Consider the following 20,377-nt stretch of genomic DNA (forward strand, 5'->3'; position numbering starts at 1 on the left):
CATTTTTAAGTTAGCAGAGAGATACCATGAAAAAGATTCCTGGTTTTGAAAAGAAAAAAAAAATAAAAATTGAACTACAGTCCCTAAACCACAAGCCAATATTTGCATGAATTAACTTGGGAAACTGTTCTCTGTACCAAAGAGGAAGCACACTCAGCACAGGAGAGGTTACTTAAAGCCCTGACAAAGCAGCATTAGCTAGTATTTTAGGGAGGTAATTTTAATTGTCCAGGTATTTATCTGGTGGCAGAGAGAAAACCATGGCTGTATTGCCCTGGCTTCCCATCCTGCAATCTAGTTAGCAATAGCACCAGGGGGCTTATCAGATCTGGTTGCACAACTTTGCATAAGATTAGGGAAAACACAGAATTTTATTTTCATTCCCTTTGCTACATTCCTCAAAATCTTTCTCATGTTTGTCAGTGCAGTACTACAGTACTACACTGTGATCAAAGCAGGTCATTATAGGACAACATCGTACACTGACACTTTTGAGAACACCCTTTAGAAACCTTCTGAAAAGGAAACAAGTCTCCCATCAGGACTTCTGAACTTTTATTTCAACCAGATTGCCTCATATTCATGAAGAAAGCACGTGTGTATTGACATTTCAGTCACTTCCCATTGTCATAAATACAGGATTAATTTTTCTCTTGAAACATGATTTAAGCATCAGAAGAAGATTTCTTATGAAGCACAACTGTTCATGACACCTATGTAAGTATGTAAAGAAATGGAAGAGTAAAGCAATACATAATCAAGAAATATGTCATTTTGCTTCCTCATAAGAAGCTGAAGTCCATTTTGAACACTGCTTTGTAAGAAGATCACATACTTTTAATGTAAAGCTTCCTGTTTGTGAAAGTATTTCAGAACGCATCTACATGTTGCTGTTGTACTTTAAAAGGCACAACTCTTGAGATGATTAAGCAATTTGTTTGCAGGCCATTTAGGAGCATACTCTATAAAAAGCTTTTCAAGTTTATTTTCTGTTAATGGTGTTAGCCTTTCAGAGTAGCTAATTTTTGCTCATCTCTTGGAAAAAATCTACGTCCTTACAGCTGCTGTGAGGCTGACCTAATAATAAAATCTCCCAGTGTGCCACAGAACGAGTCTCCAGTTCTCAGTTTAAGCGTGAGAGCAAGTCAAAGCATATGTACAGAAAGGTTCTGTGTCTCTGTGAGGAACTCAATTCTCACACCAGAAACTTTTCCTTTGAGAGTGTGTTCAGACCCCATGGCACAGAAGCATCTGAGCAGTCCAACATCGATAGGGGTCACTCTTGAATGCCTGAGACAGAACCATCACCTCTGCTGAACTTTGTTTGCAAATCGCACAATGATTCATGAACTATTTAAAATCTTCCTTTTTTCAGGCAAGTACTGATTATTTTTTTTTTTGGTCATCAGCTGCCTTATCCAGATGACCTGCAATAACCCCACTTTCAAAAACAAGTGAAGAAAAGTACACTGCATTGGTTTACGGAATGTATTTTATAAAGACATCTTAGAGAAAAGAACACCAAATTTGTGAGGGAAATGAATCTGGCTCTGACAAAACAGCTCCAAGCAACGCAGTTTGCTTCCTGGCAAATTCAGACTTAATGCTCATGAATTATTAAGTTACCTTGTTGGCTGGAAGCCACGAGGGAGGATTACAGAGCTTACAGTAAGACTGTTACTGCAAACACTGGGTTTCCATAGAAACAGAAATTAGTTAAAATAACTACCTGTCATTTTTCTCAACCATATTCAAGGAAAAACAACCAAAATGTTAAAAGCGTTATTAAAGCTTGCAGGAGAAACGTGGCTAAGCACCAATTACGGTCTTGGGCTCTCATGCATCTGCCACAGAAGCATTTGACACTGTCATTAGTTTTTTTTTTGTTGTTGTTATTTACATCATGAAAGGTAGATATTTGTGTTCCTGAAAGGAACCCTCTCTATTAGCTAGAAGTTTCTATTTCTAAAAAAAGAGAAGTTAGTCATACAGTGTGATTTCTTAGTCCCTGCCGGTGATCCTGATGTTTAACTCCTGAAAAGCAAGGCAGATCAACCCTGACAGGCGGTAGGTGTGCAACACATAACTGTAGGGAAGGCTGCTAAGTTTGGGTTACAAGTATTTTATGGAACATTTCATCACTGCCTATAACCTGGGAAAGCTTATTTGTCAGAAACGGGTCTGAGGTCTAATACAGCGATTGGCTCTCTTAATTCTTGCTCTGCAAACTTCACAACCTTGTTACCTGGCTTTGCACGTGGCAACTTCAGGCAGAGGAAAAGAACTGGTCTTTGCCAGTAAAGGTTTCAACAGAGAGCTGAGGCATCCAAGAGCAGTGATCACGACACCGTGGCTTCCTACAGACCAAGCTGCTTACAGTATTTGCTTTCTTTGAGCTGCAGAGTTTACCTCAACATTTTAGCAATGTGCACCGTTACCATCTGAGACAGCACAATCTTTCTAGTGGTACGTATTCATGGTCTGTTTTTGTTCTTTCTGAGCAGGAACAGGGAAGAAAAACATAATAGGAAAAATCAGCTGCAGGTATTTAAAAAAAGCTATTAAAAATAAAATGAATCACACTTGAAGAAAAATCTGTATCCTTGCCCCGATATGTGCAATCTGATCCCCAAAAGTGAAAGGCTTTCTTTTGGGAAGCATGGCAGTGGTGGGGAGATTTGAGATATAATGGTAAAAGATTCTCATTTATGATGAACTCATATTAGAAATTATATAGGATAGAGTGAACATCTCTAATAAAACCACTTATCTCTCTAACTTTCATATACCAATTCAGACAATAACTGTTTCTTTAAAATATACAATATTAACAGGAAAAGGGATAAATAGGAAAACTAAGCAAATGCAAATTAGTGAGAGATGTCTAGGGAATAAAAGTCAGCTGGAGCAAGTGGTAATGAAAATGGAAAGAAATTATTACTCTGTTGCCTTTTTTTTTTTCTAAGAGTTGCATATTATGCCAGAGAGACTCTTCCCCTACCACCAATGCGTCTGCAGTAGACTTCAGAGACCCACGTATTTTTCACATTAACTAGAATGACCAGAACAATGGCCATTGCTGTAGGTAGCAATACTCTTTACTGTTTATTTGATAATCTTTAAATTCACTTTGAGCAGAACCAAAAACTGGTATCCTTGTTACTACTATTGCTATGGATTATCTATTTCATGGAGGCCAGAAAAATATTTTCCTCGAAACACTGAAAACACAATAAACTGAAGTATAGGAAATACTAGTGGAGGATTAGCTATTCCAGCAAATGAAATAACCAGAAGAGGTAACAATAAGAAATAGGACTTTTTTTCATGACTAAGCTGAAGAAAAAGCTCATTAGCTGGTAAGCCTAATCCCTAGGTAAATTCTCTGAATATTAAGGAAATAATTCAGAATGATACAAAATTATTTTTCCCAGTAGACAAATAACTATAGTGACAGTGAATTAGATAACGTTTCCATTTTAAAATAACTATGAGAAGGCTGCTATTCAAACTTAACAAATGGGAAGTTTAGTATGCGATTACACAATAAAAGTATAATTTTCTGTTTCCTAACATAGGAACTGACAACAGTGGAATATGGTAACATTTTAAACGCAGTTAACAGGGGACATACATGCACATTGCTTCAGCACTCCCAGATCTGTTGCCTTAACAGAGAAGCAATGTAGAAGGCGGCATCTTAGGGTCAGTTCCAGACTCTGTCATATTCTTCCCGTCTATGTCACCAGCCCTCTGCCGCTCTGAGCTGCTGAGCTCCCCTCCACACAAGCAGCATCTGATTTCTAGGATGTGTACAGTTCCTACATCTCTGTTTAGGAGCGTATAGAGTCACGCCGTACAGGTGTTCTCCCGTTAACATGCTGATCCCACCTAACAGAGCTCTGACAGGACTCAAGCCCCTACTCAGGTCGAACTTCTGGAAAATCTGCTATCACTGTTCACAAGTCTGCTTAAAGTTTAAAATGAAAGTTCCAGACAATGACAATTGTCTATGATAGGAAGCATTAAAAGAATATTATTCAAGAAGAAACATGTAAATGCAAGGTACTTTTAGCTCTGATGTTCTTGCTAAGATTTTGGTGCAGCTGATGTGTATTCCTATTGACAGTTTACAAGTTTACACAGCCCCAGTGCCCATGAGGAAGGCGGGCAGGGGGTGCTCCCAGCACCGGGGCAGCAGGCCCATGGTGGAGCAGGCTGACCCCTGCAGCCCCTGGGCACCCCGCGGAGCAGATCCCCACGCCGCGGCCCGTGGAGGAGCCCACGCAGGAGCAGGAGGCCCGGGGGCCGACGGACAGACCCCGCGGTGCGGGCCCACATCGAGCTGTGCTCGAAGAGCTGCGGGCTGTGGGCAACCCACGCGGGACCGGCTCGGGAAGGGACCCCACGTGGAGCAGGGCAGGCGGTGAGCGTGAAGGAGCGGCGGGGACGAAGCGCTGGGGACTGAGCGCAGCCCCGCTCCCTGCTGCTGGGGGGAGGCAGCAGAGGGAGGTGGTTTTGGTTGGCTTTCAGTTCTCACTGCTCTCATCTGGTAATGTAATGTACTGCCTATTACTAATCTCCCTCTGCTGAGTCTGTTTTGCCCGTGACAGTAACTGGTGAGCGACCTCCCTGTCCTTATCTCAACCCATGAGCTTTTTCATCCCATTTTCTCCCCCTGTTCTGTTGAAGAGGGAGAGCGGGAGCACGGCGTGGTGGAGTTCAGCTAGCTGCTGGTGTGAAACACCACAGATAAAGAGGGAGAGAGACTCATCAAATTTGTAAAGGTTACTTTCAGCAACTTTGTATAAATTTGCACTCTGACATACGAATTAGGGATACTGTGTCTGAGGAAACTCCTACTACTGAAAAAATCAGAGAATCCCCTCTCGGTGATGAATCTCTTCCTGATGTCCAGCCTGAACCTCCCCTGCTGCAGCTTGACTCCATATTGACTCGGAATTGATTCCTCAAAAAGTTCTTTATTTCTGCATCTGTAATCTTTCAAAGTGGTGAATTTTATTCTTCTCTACCTAAACACCATCAGAATTTCTTTTTAGAGCATAAAAAACAGTATGGTGGATTCTATCAATTCAATTACACCTATGAGAAGGTAATGGCAGCTTAGAGACACTAAAACAGGAGAAGACTACAGAAGTCAGTAGCTTGAGAACACTCTTCCTTTTCTAGCCCCCAAATTGGCCAAATCATTTTTACACCTTTAGTATCTTAATCTCTTATGTATTTTTCTGCTAACTTTTATCATGTAAAGTAACTTGGTTGAAAGCTGCCTCAACTTCATGAGGGAAATCACTGTTTACACTCCTGTTGCAGTTACAGATCATACATGACTGCAGAGCAACATTAGTAACAACGCCGACACTTAACATTATTTGATACAGCCTTGACAAAAGGGTGAGATGATTTCATTTCAGTTACATGACATTGGAAATACCGAAATCCAACTATCATGATATAAATTAATGGCAAATTTTTGAACATATCACACTTCTTAGAACTTTGTCAGTGGCATTAAATTCTTAAGACAGAAGATGTGAGACAGACTTTACTATTCACATTCTCGCCAACATCCACCCACAAATTGACAACATTTACATGAAACTCATCTCTCCATATCACCTACAGCATCAGGAACAAAGCTGTGTTCTCTCTCATTTTGCCTATTACAAACACAAAAACAGATGCTTTAACACAGAAATAGAGGTTTTGAAATTATGGAATTCCTACCACTTTATTGAAAATTGGCTGCTCAGTGAAAGATACACTTCTGCATTTTAAGTGTTTTAAAATCCCGTGAGACTCGGTTTCTTCACATTTCTGTATGTGCTTCACTTAGCCATCTGCTAAGGAAGAATGGGTTACAATTTTATCCTTCAGTGGGAAGCGAAAGAATATGAAAGGGCATCTCAAAAAGGCACAATGAGAAGCTTTATAAAGACCTAGATGTCACCCTCATTAATACCTCCACATACGCAGAGGTAAGAATCAAAGAAATGAGAAAAGAACGAGAGTATGAAGCTGTTTCATGGACTTCAACAGACTTTCTCTCTAATGCATCTAACTAATAAATGCTGGCTTGCCTCAGAAAACCTACAAGCATTTATAAATTAACCACTGAACAATAATGTCTTGTTTCTGAGCTGCTGCATGCTTTTCCATCTGATAGGCCCTGTGTCTTGTCATCTGAGGCAGAGAGGAATAGTGTGACATTCGGAATTCTAAGGTAGAACCTTTGGAGAAAAATACGTCTTTCCTTAACTGCAATCTCCGGTCAAGATCAGTTTCTACCATGATGCTGCTAAGAAACTAACAGCTGATTACTACTAACGTAGAAAAGATTTCTAACGTTAATTTTAAGAGGAGATAGGATCACCATAATGCTTAAAACTTGTCTACTATATACCATTTACATTAAAATATCTTTGGATTTATTTTAAGGAGGATGAAGGAGGGTCAGAGGAAGATGTCTGCCCTATAAAAATGTATACTTTGTTATTCCTTTTTTGTATCCCCTATCTTCTGATGTTTCTTCGTACAAGCATTTGCTGTCTCTTTCCTTACATTAGATTGCAAATGTTCTATGCTTATGATTCACATCAGGACATCAACTTATTGTGAAAAGGTATGACGTGTACTCTGGTATTACTCAGTACTTGAGCACAAAATTTTAGGCATCTTATGTTAGTTACAGCAAGCATCTCTCAGTAGGTAATCATACGCCGTCCCCACACCTGGAAGTCTGAACACACTGTATCCAGTCAGGTCTACATTTATCACCTAAGTAATGAGAAAAGATATGATAATAACATAGTATGTGCTCGTTGTAGAAAGTTATATGGTATAATGTCATTTAGGTGAAGCCTAAAGGCACAACTTAGTATAAAGTAAAAGAAAAAAAGTGAAAAATGCTAATCAGTCCAAGTTAATAACGACCCAAATTATTGTTACACGATAGCTTTGCCTTTCCTACATTCATCTCTCCTTGCAGTGCTTTACACTCCCCCAAATTAGTCTCATGAATGATTATGATTCCATTGCTCTTTTTCTTTCCCCCTTTGAACGACAAGTACTTTCCCTTCCAAATCAAATTATTTTAAACAATAACGGGAGAAAGAAATTCTACTAATTCCATCTGGATGTTTCTCCTGTACAGAGAACAAAGAGGAAGAGTCAACATTTGAAGAAAAAAATTAACTAAATTATTGACAGATAGACACCTGCAAAAGGGAAATGAAAGGAATACTTTGAGAGAAGCAAGATATAGGGCACAAATTTGCATGCATGGGAACCAGCCATACCTTTCAAGGTCATTAATTCTGCAACATTTTTCCTCTCATTTCATTCTGCTGTAAGGTAAATGGGTCATTAATATATACATTTATATAAACCTTTTAAACCTGATTATCACCAATGATCTCTTGAAATTTCTGGTATATTCAGAGACTTAAGAGTCCACATCGGGAACTACTTAAGCAGAAGGATTACACGGTCCTGCATTTGAATCATAGAATCAGAGAATGGTTTGGGTTGGAAGGGACCCCAAAGCCCACCCAGCCCCAACCCCTGCCATGGGCAGGGACACCTCCCACCAGCCCAGGCTGCCCCCAGCCCCATCCAGCCTGGCCCTGGGCACTGCCAGGGATGGGGCAGCCACAGCTCCTCTGGGCAGCCTGGGCCAGGGCCTCACTGCCCTCACAGTAAAGAATTTCTTCCTGACATCTAATCTAAATCCATCTTCTTCTGGATGGAAGCCATTATCCCTAGTCCTATCACCACACTCCCTGACAAAGAGTCTCTCTCCAGCTTCCCTGTAGCCCCTTTTAGGCACTGGAAGGCCACAGTGAGATCTCCCCGGGACCTTCTCGGTCTGAACAACCCCAGCTCCCTTGGCCTGCCTCCATAGGAGAGGTGCTCCAGCCACTTGATCATCTTAGTGGTCTCCCCTGGATTCGCTCTAATACATCCCTGTTCTTTTTGTGCTGGGGGCCTCAGAGCTGAACGCAGGGCTCCAGGTGGGGTCTCACGTGAGCAGAGCAGAGAGGGAGAATCCCCTCCCTTGTCCTGCTGCCCACACTGCTGTTGGTGCAGCCCAGGGTACAGGTGGCTTTCTGGGCTGCAAGCACACATTGATGCTCATCTATAAGAAGGGTCATAAGGAGGACCTGGGGAACTACAGGCCTGTCACCCTGACCTCAGTGCCAGGAAAGGTGATGGAACATCTTGAATGCAATCGCGCTGCATATGGGAGACAACTGGGGAATCAGGCCCATTCAGCATGGGTTCATGAAAGGCAAGTCCTGCCTGACTATCCTCATCTCCTTCTTTGACTGGGTGAGCCACCTGGTGGATGAGGGAAAGGCTGTTGACATAGTCTACCTACACTTCAGCAAGGCCTTTGACATGGTCTACCACAGCATTCTCCTGGAGAAGCTGGCAGCCCGTGGCTTGGACAGGTACACGCTTTGCTGGGTTAAAAACTGGCTGGACAGCCGGGCTCAGAGAGTGGTGGTGAACAGAGTGAAATCCAGCTGTTGACTGGTCACCAGTGGTGTTCTCCAGGGGTCGGTGTTGGGGCCTGTCCTCTTTAATATCTTTATTAATGATTTGGATGAGGGAATCGAGTACACCCTCAGTAAGCTTGCAGACAACACCAAGCTGGGGGGAAGTATCGATCTGCCGGAGGGTAGGAAGGCCCTGCAGAGGGACCTGGACAGGACGGGTCAATGGGCAGAGGCCAATGGGATGAGGTTCTACAAGGCCAAGTGCCGGGTCCTGCACTTTGGCCACAACAACCCCATGCAGTGCTACAGGCTGGGGGCAGAGTGGCTGGAAAGCTGTGCAGAGGAAAAGGATCTGGGGGTGCTGGTTGATGCTCACCTGGACATGAGGCGGCAGTGTGCCCAGGTGGCCAAGAAGGCCAATGGCATCCTGGTTTGTGTCAGGAATAGTGCAGCCAGCAGGGCCAGGGAGGTGATTGTCCCCCTCTACTCTGCTCTGGTGAGGCCGCACCTCGAGTGCTGTGTTCAGCTTTGGGCCCCTTGCTACAAGGAGGACATCGAGGCCCTGGAGTGTGTCCAGAGAAGGGCTACGAAGCTGGTGAAGGGCCTGGGACACAAGTCCTATGGGGAGCGGCTGAGGGCACTGGGAGTGTTTAGTCTGGAGAAGAGGAGGCTCAGGGGAGACCTTATTGCTCTCTACAACTGCCTGAAAGGAAGGTGTGGGGAGCTGGGGGTCGGCCTCTTCTCTCAGGTAACTAGTGATAGGACTAGAGGGAATGGCCTCAAGTTGTGCCAGGGGAGGTTCAGGTTGGAGATGAGGAGACATTTCTTCTCAGAAAGAGTCGTCAGGCATTGGGACGGGTTGCCCAGGGAGGTGGTGGAGTCACTGTCCCTGGGGGTGTTCAAGGAAAGGTTGGACGCAGTGCCTGGGGACATGGTTTAGTGGGTGACATTGGTAGTAGGGGGATGGTTGGACCAGATGATCCTGGAGGTCTTTTCCAACCTTAATGATTCTATGATTGCCAGCTCATGGTAAGCTTCTCATCAGCGGGCACGTTTGTTTCTCTGCTTCACCATAGAAAGTTAACACTCTCCCTCAGCTCTGATAGCTTTCATAAATTCCTTCAAAGCCACCTCGACACTACAAAACTGTCAGACAAAATCCTGTTGAAACATACATAACACAAGATCTATGTGATACACCTACAAGTATCCTCACATGAGAAATCGAGAGTAGCCCTTACCATCACAGAACAACCATTTTCTTCCCAGTTTTATACCCTTTCACCCTGAGTTGTTCTTATCTTTACTTGGACAGGTCCCACAAAAAATACATCAATTACATTATATATTTTTTGTAACTTTTATTTTATAAGCATCATTCCAATTGTATTTCATTTGAACATACACCTATCCTGTTTTAGTTTCTCTATAGCAGTGAACAAAATCCAAGGCAGTTAGTAGCTAGAAAATAATTAAATGGATCAGTGAAAATGGTGTTTTCTTTTAAATGTTATTTGATCCTTCTTATTTGTTGGAGAACCACAATTAGTAGTGCAAACTCAATTTTCTTGGATAGACATACAGACAGGCTTCCAGTTCAGCCAAAGATATCTGAATCTAAACTGTTAAACTTCAGAAGTATTCTTGTATATCAGCTCTAGTAACAACAGAGGCTTTGAGGACATCTTGCTTCAGGATTCAGAGCATCCTAAGGATTCTTCACAGGAAATAACTGTGCCGGATGAATGATCACCCTAAGCTTGTCTTATGTGATGAAACAGGGAGTTGGATATGTTGAAAATTCCTTAGTGACTGTTTGAGTGTAGACATACCACTACCATATTGCATATGACACAAAACTTTCCTGTCAGTGGAAGATGCATCTGCCTCTCGATTCCCCCCACTTGCACGTTCTCTGCACAAAAACTTCTATTCCACTCTGTACATCCTACTGCCACAGTACTCTGTTTTTAAATATTGGTCACACTTTTGGGTGATACAAGTTTAGATTCTGGTCACAAGCAATCAGCTTTACCTAGATAGATTTATGGATAAATTTATGGATAAAATAAAACAGACATCTAGATTTTGGAGAGAAGTTATAATAATACAAACCCACAGAATGCACAGCAAAGATCATACTAAGTATCCACTGTGGCTTTGCCAACATCTGAGCTAGCTTCTAGCTTTCTTTGGGTAAACTGGAATCTTCTCCCTTTGCTAAAGATAATTGCTGTCTCTTTTTACCTCTTCTCTGCTCTCTCCCTCCAGGGAAAACACCAAAAAGTAACTTTTTTTTTTTTTCCCCTGTTGTATCCTTTCTTTTTGCTAGCTTTCAGCTTAGGTAAGCTTTCCTTCCATGTTTCCCAGGGCACTACAAGATAGTGTTCAGAAGATTGTATTACTGTTCTTCCCATCACTGCTGGTTTCTCATGTAGCATTTCCAGAGTACATTTTCTCTAGCTTGAAACTATTCTGGCTTACAGTTAATATTTCTCAGAGTATAACTATCAATCAGATAATAAGATGTGCTGGGAGCATCGTAATGAGAAACACTACAATAGCACACGCAAAAAGAAAGCAGTTCTTAAACTGAGCAACATCTACCTATCCATACATACTGTCTTTGTTCTATGTTGTCACTTCTGGGAAACCTGGTTATACATGAATTGAAGAAAGATGCAATATTCTGGAGAATTGCTACGGAGTTCTTCTGTTTCTTTGCTTCCAAAACCAAAAATAATATCACAAAAACATCACAAAAAGAGCTACATAGATTTTTGATCTAGACAGAATAGAATAGTAAGTGTTAATAATGAGTCATATAAGCAGGAAGGAGAAAATATAACGTGCACTATGGTGCTCAGTGAAGAGGACATGATCTTGTAAATGAAAAGTAGGCTATAAGGCAGGTGTCACAAGAGCAATAAATTACTGTTGAGTTCTGCACAATGTACGCCAAAGAAGGTGCTTTCAATGTCTTTCTTCATGAACATATTAAAAAAACACCAATGACAAAAAAATCTTAGTTTCATTACCATGCCTTTGATAATGTTCTTAGCTGCCAATCTTCACTGTAAATTTTAATCTAAAAATACAGTCAACCTTTGCTACTACTTTAATTGTTTAAACTGGAAATATTCATTATCTAAAAGAGGCACCATTCATAGCTGCCCTTTCTTCATGCCACATCATATACTTAAACCATTATTTCTGAAAGAGGTGTGCTAGGCAGAAATAATCCCACCTCAGTTTAAAGGAGCTCCAGACTAGCTCTAGTTCACTGACCCATCTGCAGGGATGAGAAACGAGATAGGATACCTACTCCTACAAAAACCAAAGAATCAGAGTAACTTCCCTCAGTTTGCTGGCTACAATCTGCAAGGGCCTGCTACTGACCACATTCAACTTGTCCATCAGGGCCATGTTTGCCTTCATTTTCCATTTACTGCCAATATACCCACAGAAGCCATGTGTGCATGCATATCTTTCTCTCCTTCTTTACCTTTGTTGGGATTTAACCCCAGCAGGCAGTTAAGCACCACGTAGTTGCTCACTCCCTCCCCATTGGGATGGGGGAAGAGAATCGGAAGGGCAAGTGTTAGAAAACTCACGGGCTGAGATAAAGACCGTTTAATATTTAAAAAAAAAGAAGCAGAAAATGTGCTAGAAACTTCGACTGTTTTAAGATGTGTTTAAGATGTAGCCAGAATGAAAATTGTTTAAAGATAAACCTTATAAAGAAAAAAAATCATTCTGAAATATAGGTACCCTTTCTTACACTTAATGGATTCTTCAAGTTTATTTTCAGCAAAATTTCTATCATGTTTTTAAATGCGTAATTTTTGAAGTTATGCATAATTTTGTGCATTTTTAATAAAAAAGACCTGTAGTAAAGATAGCTAAGCCTCACTACTTTAAAATAAGCTATTATTTAGTTTATTGTTAATAAACTAATTTAGTTTTTTTTCATCCATCAATATACTGCTGCACCAAAACCTGCTGTTTTTTTTTCTTAAAAAAAAAAAACACAACAGAACTTATTAAATCCATCCTTCCAACACAGATAACATTGGGTAAGTTTTTCCACCAGTTTTCCACTTTCACAGTAGTTTCATCAATCCTATATCTCCCTGTTTTACCATATTAAGTCTAATGCTTCTTTTTTGTTGAGGTGAGCTCCCGTATAATTGAGTAAAATTAGTGTGTTCTGATGTGACTTCTGCTTGACAAATCTATGTTGACTTTTACTTTTCTTCTTATGAGCTTCTAAGTGGTAATAACTAGTTTATTTGTTCCAGAACTTTTTGCATTTGTCATCTGATTGCACTTGACCTTTTGAGGGAGATGGAGGCAAAACAGCTATTATATACTCCACCTATCTTGATAACATCTGCTGATAGCTTAATGTCCCCTTTAATCTGTTATTTCTTGATTTAAAAAAAAACAAACCTTTTTGCAACAAAAGCGTTATGGGCTTATTCTTCATTGCTACTGAGGTCCCTTGCTGATTGCATTTTTCTACAACTTTGTCTTTTTCCATCCCCATTTGTACAGTTTCATCAGTTTCTTTTTTCATACTTCCTACCGGACTATGTCAAAGAACACACAATACAGACTTTCTGTTTTTGCCATATATTTCATCTTTCCTTTACAATGGAATAATTTTCTTGTGCTCTTTGTATTGTCTTAAGGAAGCGACAACTCTCAAATTTCTTTCCTCTGTACCATTTTTAAAAAAATATTTATCAACACCTGCCTTATTGAATTTCACCATCTTCATGTTAACATTTTCTTTCTTTTCTAGTTATTATAAGCTATCATTTCACGGTCATTCATTCCAAGGTAATTCAAACAATGAGTTGTACTTCCCGTTGGTTGTAATCAAAACTATCTGAAGTTTCTCATTTCCCTTGAAATTCAACATGACAAACAAGCTGAAGTATTAAAGTTTTGGACTAAAGTTTTGTTGCTTTTCTAATGTATTTGTATGTAAAAATACAAAATAACTTTTGCAATAAAATTTCCCAAAGACTTTAAAACATACAAATAGACTTTTGCCCCTTTTGGTCTAAGCCATTATCTAATGCTCAGATCGACAAGTTGTTTCTGGTATGGACTGAAACAAGTTATTGAGGCAGATGTTTATTAATCCAGTTCTATATACTCACAAGTATTTGTTTTTATAATTTGTCACAGTAAAATCTTTTTCAAAAATCTCTAAGTCTTACACCCCTGATAGCAGCATTGTTCTCGATATCTGTATTTCCCCACCATTGTCTTTTGTCTGCTTCTTTTTAGAAAGCACATATCACTAGCTGTACAATACCATACTTGTATTCAGAAGCAGAAAATACATCTCAAATTGTATTTCAACTCTAGCTCCAGTCTTCTGATTGCTAATCCATAACTGGTGCATACTATTACTTCAGCTACTGAAAAACAGTGGAATGTTTAAATTTTTCTTCAGTTAACCTGACTTGAAAATAACTATTGCAACCAACAGGATCAATGAGGTTGTAAACTACTGTGTCCAAAGCAATAACACTGAAAGCCAGTCAATCTCCAGCATAAAAGGAGAAAAAGCTTGGACAAGAAATTCATCAAGATCAAAACCATTTAAGAAAAGTCAATTTGTTCATTTCACTTAGAATGCAGAATGTAGCTTTTCTTTTCTTTTTTTTTTAAAAAAAAACAAACACGCCTTAATGTACTATTTCCTGAGGCACACAAAAGAGGAAAGAGACTTCATCTTCCAAAGCAGATATAAGCACATCATTCTAAATTTGTAGCAGTGTCTTTGTTTTCTACTTTTAAGTTTCTTCTCTAAAATAGAGCCTAGCCTCATTACACACTTCTTCACCACCCCTCTTTGGGACATAAGACAATATAAAAATAATGGTTTTACTACAGCAGCTCATTGATGCATAATATGAAGAGCTAAGTAATAACAACTGCTTGCACATCAAAGCAATATTATATATATTTAAATCGGCCTGAATCCCTTTGCACCTTTTCTCATTGTAACTATTACTTTCTTTTTATCACTGGCAAAAACCCTCAAGATTTTCCCACTCTATGTTAACATACCAAGCAAAGTGCAGTCCAAGACTTAATCTTTTGAAGCTGTTTCTGAGGCCTTCCACCGTCACGGCAGCAGTTTGTCCCTTCCTCTCTTCTGCAGCTTTCCTCATCTAAATAATTTGATATTTTACTGCTTTTTGATATAGGTTTTTGTTTTGTTTTCATTTGCCATTTTCATCTTTCCCTCTCAACAATATTTTCTGTTAATTCTCTCATAGAAGAATCATAGGCATATACTCCTACCTATATAAAAACAAGCATTTCTCAGGTACTGGGGGTGAAATAAGCATGATGTAGCATCATAGTAGACATTCTTGCCACATTCTACAAAACCATATTTAAGTTGCCAAACTAAATGGTGACAGATGTAATCAAGTCACTAGAGCTTTCTAATATATAACACTTTTTAGTGGGTTGTATTCTGAAAAGCTACAAATCCACTACCTTTCTACTCTGAGCTTCCTTGGACGGAATGATGTTCTTCACAAGAAAGGAAGGAATGTTCTAGGGGTTCTTTCCTCAGCTTGGGACAAATCTAATCTCATTTGATGAAATATATAGGACGGTTTTGACTACAGTACCAGAAGTCATCAATGTCAATTGTCAGGACATGCTTTCATCAAAGCTCAAAAAAACCCCACAAACAAGCTATGATCACTTCATTTCTGAGACAATATATATGCTGCAGTACTCTTCTATATGTTCTGATGTTTTCAGAACACACATTTACAAAGGAAAAATGCAGCACATTTCATATTTGCTGACATTAGTATCAGTACCCTCAAGGTAATTAGCAGCACAGTTGTCTAGCCTACACATAAGGATGAATACAAATTTCCCAATTTATGTTGCTAGTAAGAGTGATGGAAATACGCGATAATAGTAACATGCCTGTAAAGCAAGGACTGGATGAAAGCTCAAGAGCTTCAATTCAGCACACAAACACACAGCAGTCTTCCTTCCAAAAGTGATACGGTATGACCCTGCAATTATTGGTATTTCTTAAACACCATCCCTAAAAATGTAGCTACTAAACACTAAGACCTTCAGTAATATGCAGAGACCAAGTCAGAAACCTAAATAAAACTCAACTATTCTGTACCTTCAATACTTTGGTTATATGTAAGCAACAAATTCTATACACAATGATCAGCATTATTGATATTCTCATGTATGCATTGCAGGACTGTCAGCTTCTGATTTAATGTTGTCCTTTCAGTTGTGTCACAAGAATAGCTCACATGCTTTTCTCCAATAATCATGTGCTTTGCTCACAATTTTTTTTTCCTATAAAGCATTTTAATTACATGATGAAGTCCTACCTGATCTGCTTGCCTTCTCGAACATCATACAAAGAAAAAAAGACATCTGTGTCTTCTCCAATTGTATTATAGGTGAAGCTCTTTAGACTGAGGAAGAAGTGATGGGGCACTGGCATACGACAAGCTTCTCCATGACGCTGACGAATTGTATCCACCTGATTAAAAACAATGAAAGTGATTTTACTTTGTCACAAATAAAGGAGATATGAATGACTTAATTTCAACTTAAACTTTGCTTTCCTTTCTCCATCAAGTAAAAGCTTAATTTCAAATACATCCCATCTTGGACCAGGAGAGGTTTATGTTGGGTATCAGGAGAAATTTCTTTACTGACAGGGTTGTATGGCATTGGAATCTGCTGCCCAGGAAAATGGTTGCGTCACCATCCCTGGAGGTCTTCAAGAAGCATATAGATGTAGAACTTGGTAGTATGGTTTAGTGGTGGAATTTAGTACTAGATTAAAGGTTGGAGTAGGTGATCTTAGAGCTCTTTTCCAACCTGAAGGAGTCAATGATTCTATGACAAATGACAAGGTTTTTCTTCCTCTTTTTTTCCCCCACTTTTAATTTGAACAGCTGAGAAGCCATGAAATCAAGTAAAAAACGTACTGTTTATAAAATTGAAGTGTATTTTTTTCAAGTAAACCAAATCAACCCTGCTTCTCAAGTATTGTCTTGACTTTGGTACGACAAATGAGCTCTAGTAAGACAGTGTTATGGTAATTCTTGATGATGCCCTTTTTCAGTAGATGGACTTCTACTCAATTTTTTAAGAATAACTTTTATGTTATTTCTTTTTAGCAGCTGTAATTCATTTATGGTTATCATTTAGAACAAGGCCTTAGAGGCTAATAGCCCTGCAGGTATAACAAAAAAATCTCATTGTTAGTAGATATTGGTTGATAACATGAGCAACCAATAAAGTCAAATAGCAGAAAGCTTTTTATTTTTGACTCAGTATATCAAGACATATTTACAACAGTGAAAACTGGGGTGGAGAAAAAGGAGTATTAACTAGAAATAATTATTTTTTACTTCTGGTACCACTTTATCGATTGTACGCTGATTTTAATAAATGGGTTGCATGAATAACCTAAATTCACTAGATTAGTCTCCTCTGAATGTGCTAGATAGGTAGATGCTAACAAAGAAAATCTTAATATTTTCATACTTTCCACCCAAATCTGTACTAGCTTTCACAATACAGCTTAAAATGAATTTTGTTCTGGATTTTGAATTAAATCCAAGTAAATCCTCATCCTTTAAAGACTGGTACCTGTGGAAGCACAGTTCTCTAGTAAAGATTAGACCCAGATTCCAAGACCAATAAAGGATTACATTACTACAGAAAGGATACGTGAAATAAAAGCCTCCTAAGCTATGTGTTAGCAGGTAGAAAGACGACTCACGTGGGCAGACAGAGGCTTGCGATCTCAACTGAGAACTTTTTCTATTCAGAACACTCAGAACTGAGGAAAAGAGGCCTACGCGGAAGTCGAAGAAGGAGCTTAAGTTAATTATTCTGGAGGATCTTTTGATGAACTTGGGTAGTGACTTAACCAATAATCACCATCCTACCTTTATATACAGATACATTATCAAAGACTTAAAGAGAACAAAGCTTCTTATATAGGTGGTGTTTACCTGTGACGTGCTCTGCTGGACACTGTGTCTACTTGACAAATGCTGTGGAGATACAGAAGAGTAAAATTTAAGCCTTTTTGAGAGTAAGAAATATTTACATCTGTGTAGCATTAAACTGTATTTTAAAAATATGATCATTCAAGCTTATTACCAACTCTTCACTGTCTTTTTTCCCTCCACAATGTATCATTACTCACAAGACCACAAGGTTTCCTAGTGGCTTTCAATTAAGCCATTTGTTAGACTAATAGATTTTACAGGTGATATTTACCTTAGTTTTGAATACAAATGGCTGCACGAGCTAGACAGAACTTCCAACATTCTAAAAGCATTTTTTTTTTAAGAAGTCCGTCACCATATACTCCATAGTTTATGTATTCTCCTTCTAAATAAGGGGATACCTAAGTCCTCAACCATCAGTATGCTGGTGCATGAAAAGCTGCATTTGTTTAAAAACAAAAACAACTGACATCTAGACAGAAAGATGATTAAAAAACCACATGTTTGCTCAGATCTGGAAATGAGATCCTGATATATAGTTAAAAACATTTCTACAATTTCAGCTGTCCAACACCTATACGGAAGCGTCAGTATAGAGAGCTACATCTCCAGTGGAACTCAGAGGATGATCCTGTATTTAAAGCCCTTCATACTTGTCCTGGTTTCAGCTAGGATAGAGTTAATTTTCCTCCTAGTAGCTGGTAGGGTGATATGTTTTGGATTAGGATGGGAAGAGTGTTGATAACACACTGATATTTTAATTGTTGCAGAGCAGCGATATTTATTTTAAGGGCCAAGCAATATTTGTAACTGAAATAAGTCAAGGACTTTTCAGCTTCTTGCTCTGTCCTGCCAGCGAGCAGGCTAGGGGTGCAGCAGGAGCTGGGAGGGGACAGACCCAGGACAGCTGACCCAACCTGGCCAAAGGGGTATTCCATACCATCTGACGTCATGCTGAACAATATACAGGGGTGGCTGGCCTGGGTGGGGAGGCCAGCTGCTCGGGGATAGGCTAGGCATCAGTCAGCGGGTGGTGAGCAATTGCATTGTGCATCACTTGTTTCGTACACATTATTAGTAGTAGTACTATTATCATTATCATTATTATTATTATTATTATTTTTTGTCTTAATAAACTGTCTCTATCTCAACCCACAGGCTTCATTTTCCTATTTCTCTCCCCCATTCCAGAGGGTGAGGAGGGAGGGTGAGCGAATGTCTGTGTGGTGCTTAGCTGCCGGCCGGGTTAAACCACAACAATACTAAAAGGAAATGTTATAATCAGAAAATGGACTGCAAGTCTTACTGAACCCATTTAATCTCCAAATGGAGCTTTAAACACTAATCCAAATTAAAAAGGTTTCTGAGCGCTTTAAAAAGCGCATCATTAGTGATTCCGCCATGCCTGTCCATGCATATTCATCTTAACATTAACTGAAATATTAACACTACCACACATTAATACATATTCTTTTCATTCTCCGCTATCTCTATTACATGCCCAACATCTTATTCTGGAAAAGGATACACGCTATCTAGTAGGAGCTGTGTGATCTGTTGATAACCTCATAGCTTTAAGAGATGAAAGTAAAAGATATTCCACAACATGTATTCATCAACACTTCTTCCAAACTGTTCCCCACAGAAGAAAAATATAATTTGCTATCACAAAAGATAATCTCCATAATGAGATTAAATCAAGACGATGGAAAGTTAAATGGCCTATTTTGACTTCTGTTTACATGCACAGTTGTAAAAATGCCCTCTTTCACACTGCCAACAGAAGAAACAATCTCTAGCTCCATTGCTTGTCTCTCTACTGCAGCATCTTCAGAATGTTAAAGCCCTCTTAGATTAGCTGGCTGGGTTGCCTATTTAATCTTTGTCACCTGTGACCATTCAGAAGCACTTGGCATAAAAAAGATCAGTTACTTAAACTGCTCAAGGTATCCTGGTTTCTGTACTATTACTAACAGCCGCTTAGTTTCACGTACCCTTTCCCAAAGTGCATGCGTTGGAAGCCAGTTCTGGGCACATGAAACAGAAGGTGACTGAAAACAGCCAACAAGGATTTGTCAAAGTTAAATCATGCTTGATCAACCTAATTGCTTTCTGTGGTAAAATGACTAGATCTCTGGATGATAGAAGACTAGTGGATGATGTCTACCTTAACTTTAGCAAGGCCTTCAATACAGTCTTTTGCAGCATCCTCGTACCCAAGTTGTGAAGTTACACCTGGCTGGTCTAAGCGTATCAGTAAAAACAAAACCCAACACATTTGGATTGTCAGGAGTCCATCTTAAGACCTACCTGATCTAATAAATTCACAGATGACACTAGACTGAGGGAAGTAATCAATGTATTCAAGGAGGCTACCTTTGTTCAGAGGGACCTAGGCAATCCAGAGGAATTAGCTAATAGGAACCTCATGAAATTCAGCAAGGACAAATGCAAAGTCTTGCACCTGGACAGACTAATAGTTCTGTGGTATAGGCTGGGAATTGACTGGCAGGGTTCTGTTTAACAGCAAGCTTAATGTAAGTTGGAAGAGCACTCAGGCAGCAAGCAAGATTCATCCCCCCCCCCCCCCCCATTTAACCAAATTATTGACAACCATTCTTCACTTTTTATTTTTTTCCAATGGAGTTTTACTAATTAGCTTTGTGCTTACTTTACAGAAATTTCATCTAGAACTAAAGATCTTAGGAGAATTTCAATTAAAACCAAAGATTTTTCTATATGAAAATCTAACAGTGGCATCAGCTGCTCTTCTTCTACCCACTGGATTTCTGTTCTGGAAATACA

General features: G+C 39.5%; 1 protein-coding gene across 16 annotated transcripts in view; it reads right to left on the reverse strand.

Annotated features, from left to right (window-relative positions):
- Window positions 1-20,377, reverse strand: part of DOCK3 (dedicator of cytokinesis 3) — a 219,538-nt gene that overhangs the window by 119,684 nt on the left and 79,477 nt on the right. For all 16 annotated transcript variants that reach the window (XM_048069154.2, XM_048069122.2, XM_048069202.2 and 13 more), the window contains 2 exons: window positions 17,573-17,614; window positions 15,929-16,083 (listed from right to left, as the gene is read on the reverse strand). In XM_048069154.2, the coding sequence (XP_047925111.2) occupies window positions 15,929-16,083; window positions 17,573-17,614 (197 nt within the window). The remainder of the gene's footprint in view (window positions 1-15,928; window positions 16,084-17,572; window positions 17,615-20,377) is intronic.

The sequence above is a fragment of the Anser cygnoides genome, chromosome 10, assembly GCF_040182565.1.
Source record: "Anser cygnoides isolate HZ-2024a breed goose chromosome 10, Taihu_goose_T2T_genome, whole genome shotgun sequence".
Taxonomy (NCBI): Eukaryota; Metazoa; Chordata; class Aves; order Anseriformes; family Anatidae; genus Anser; species Anser cygnoides.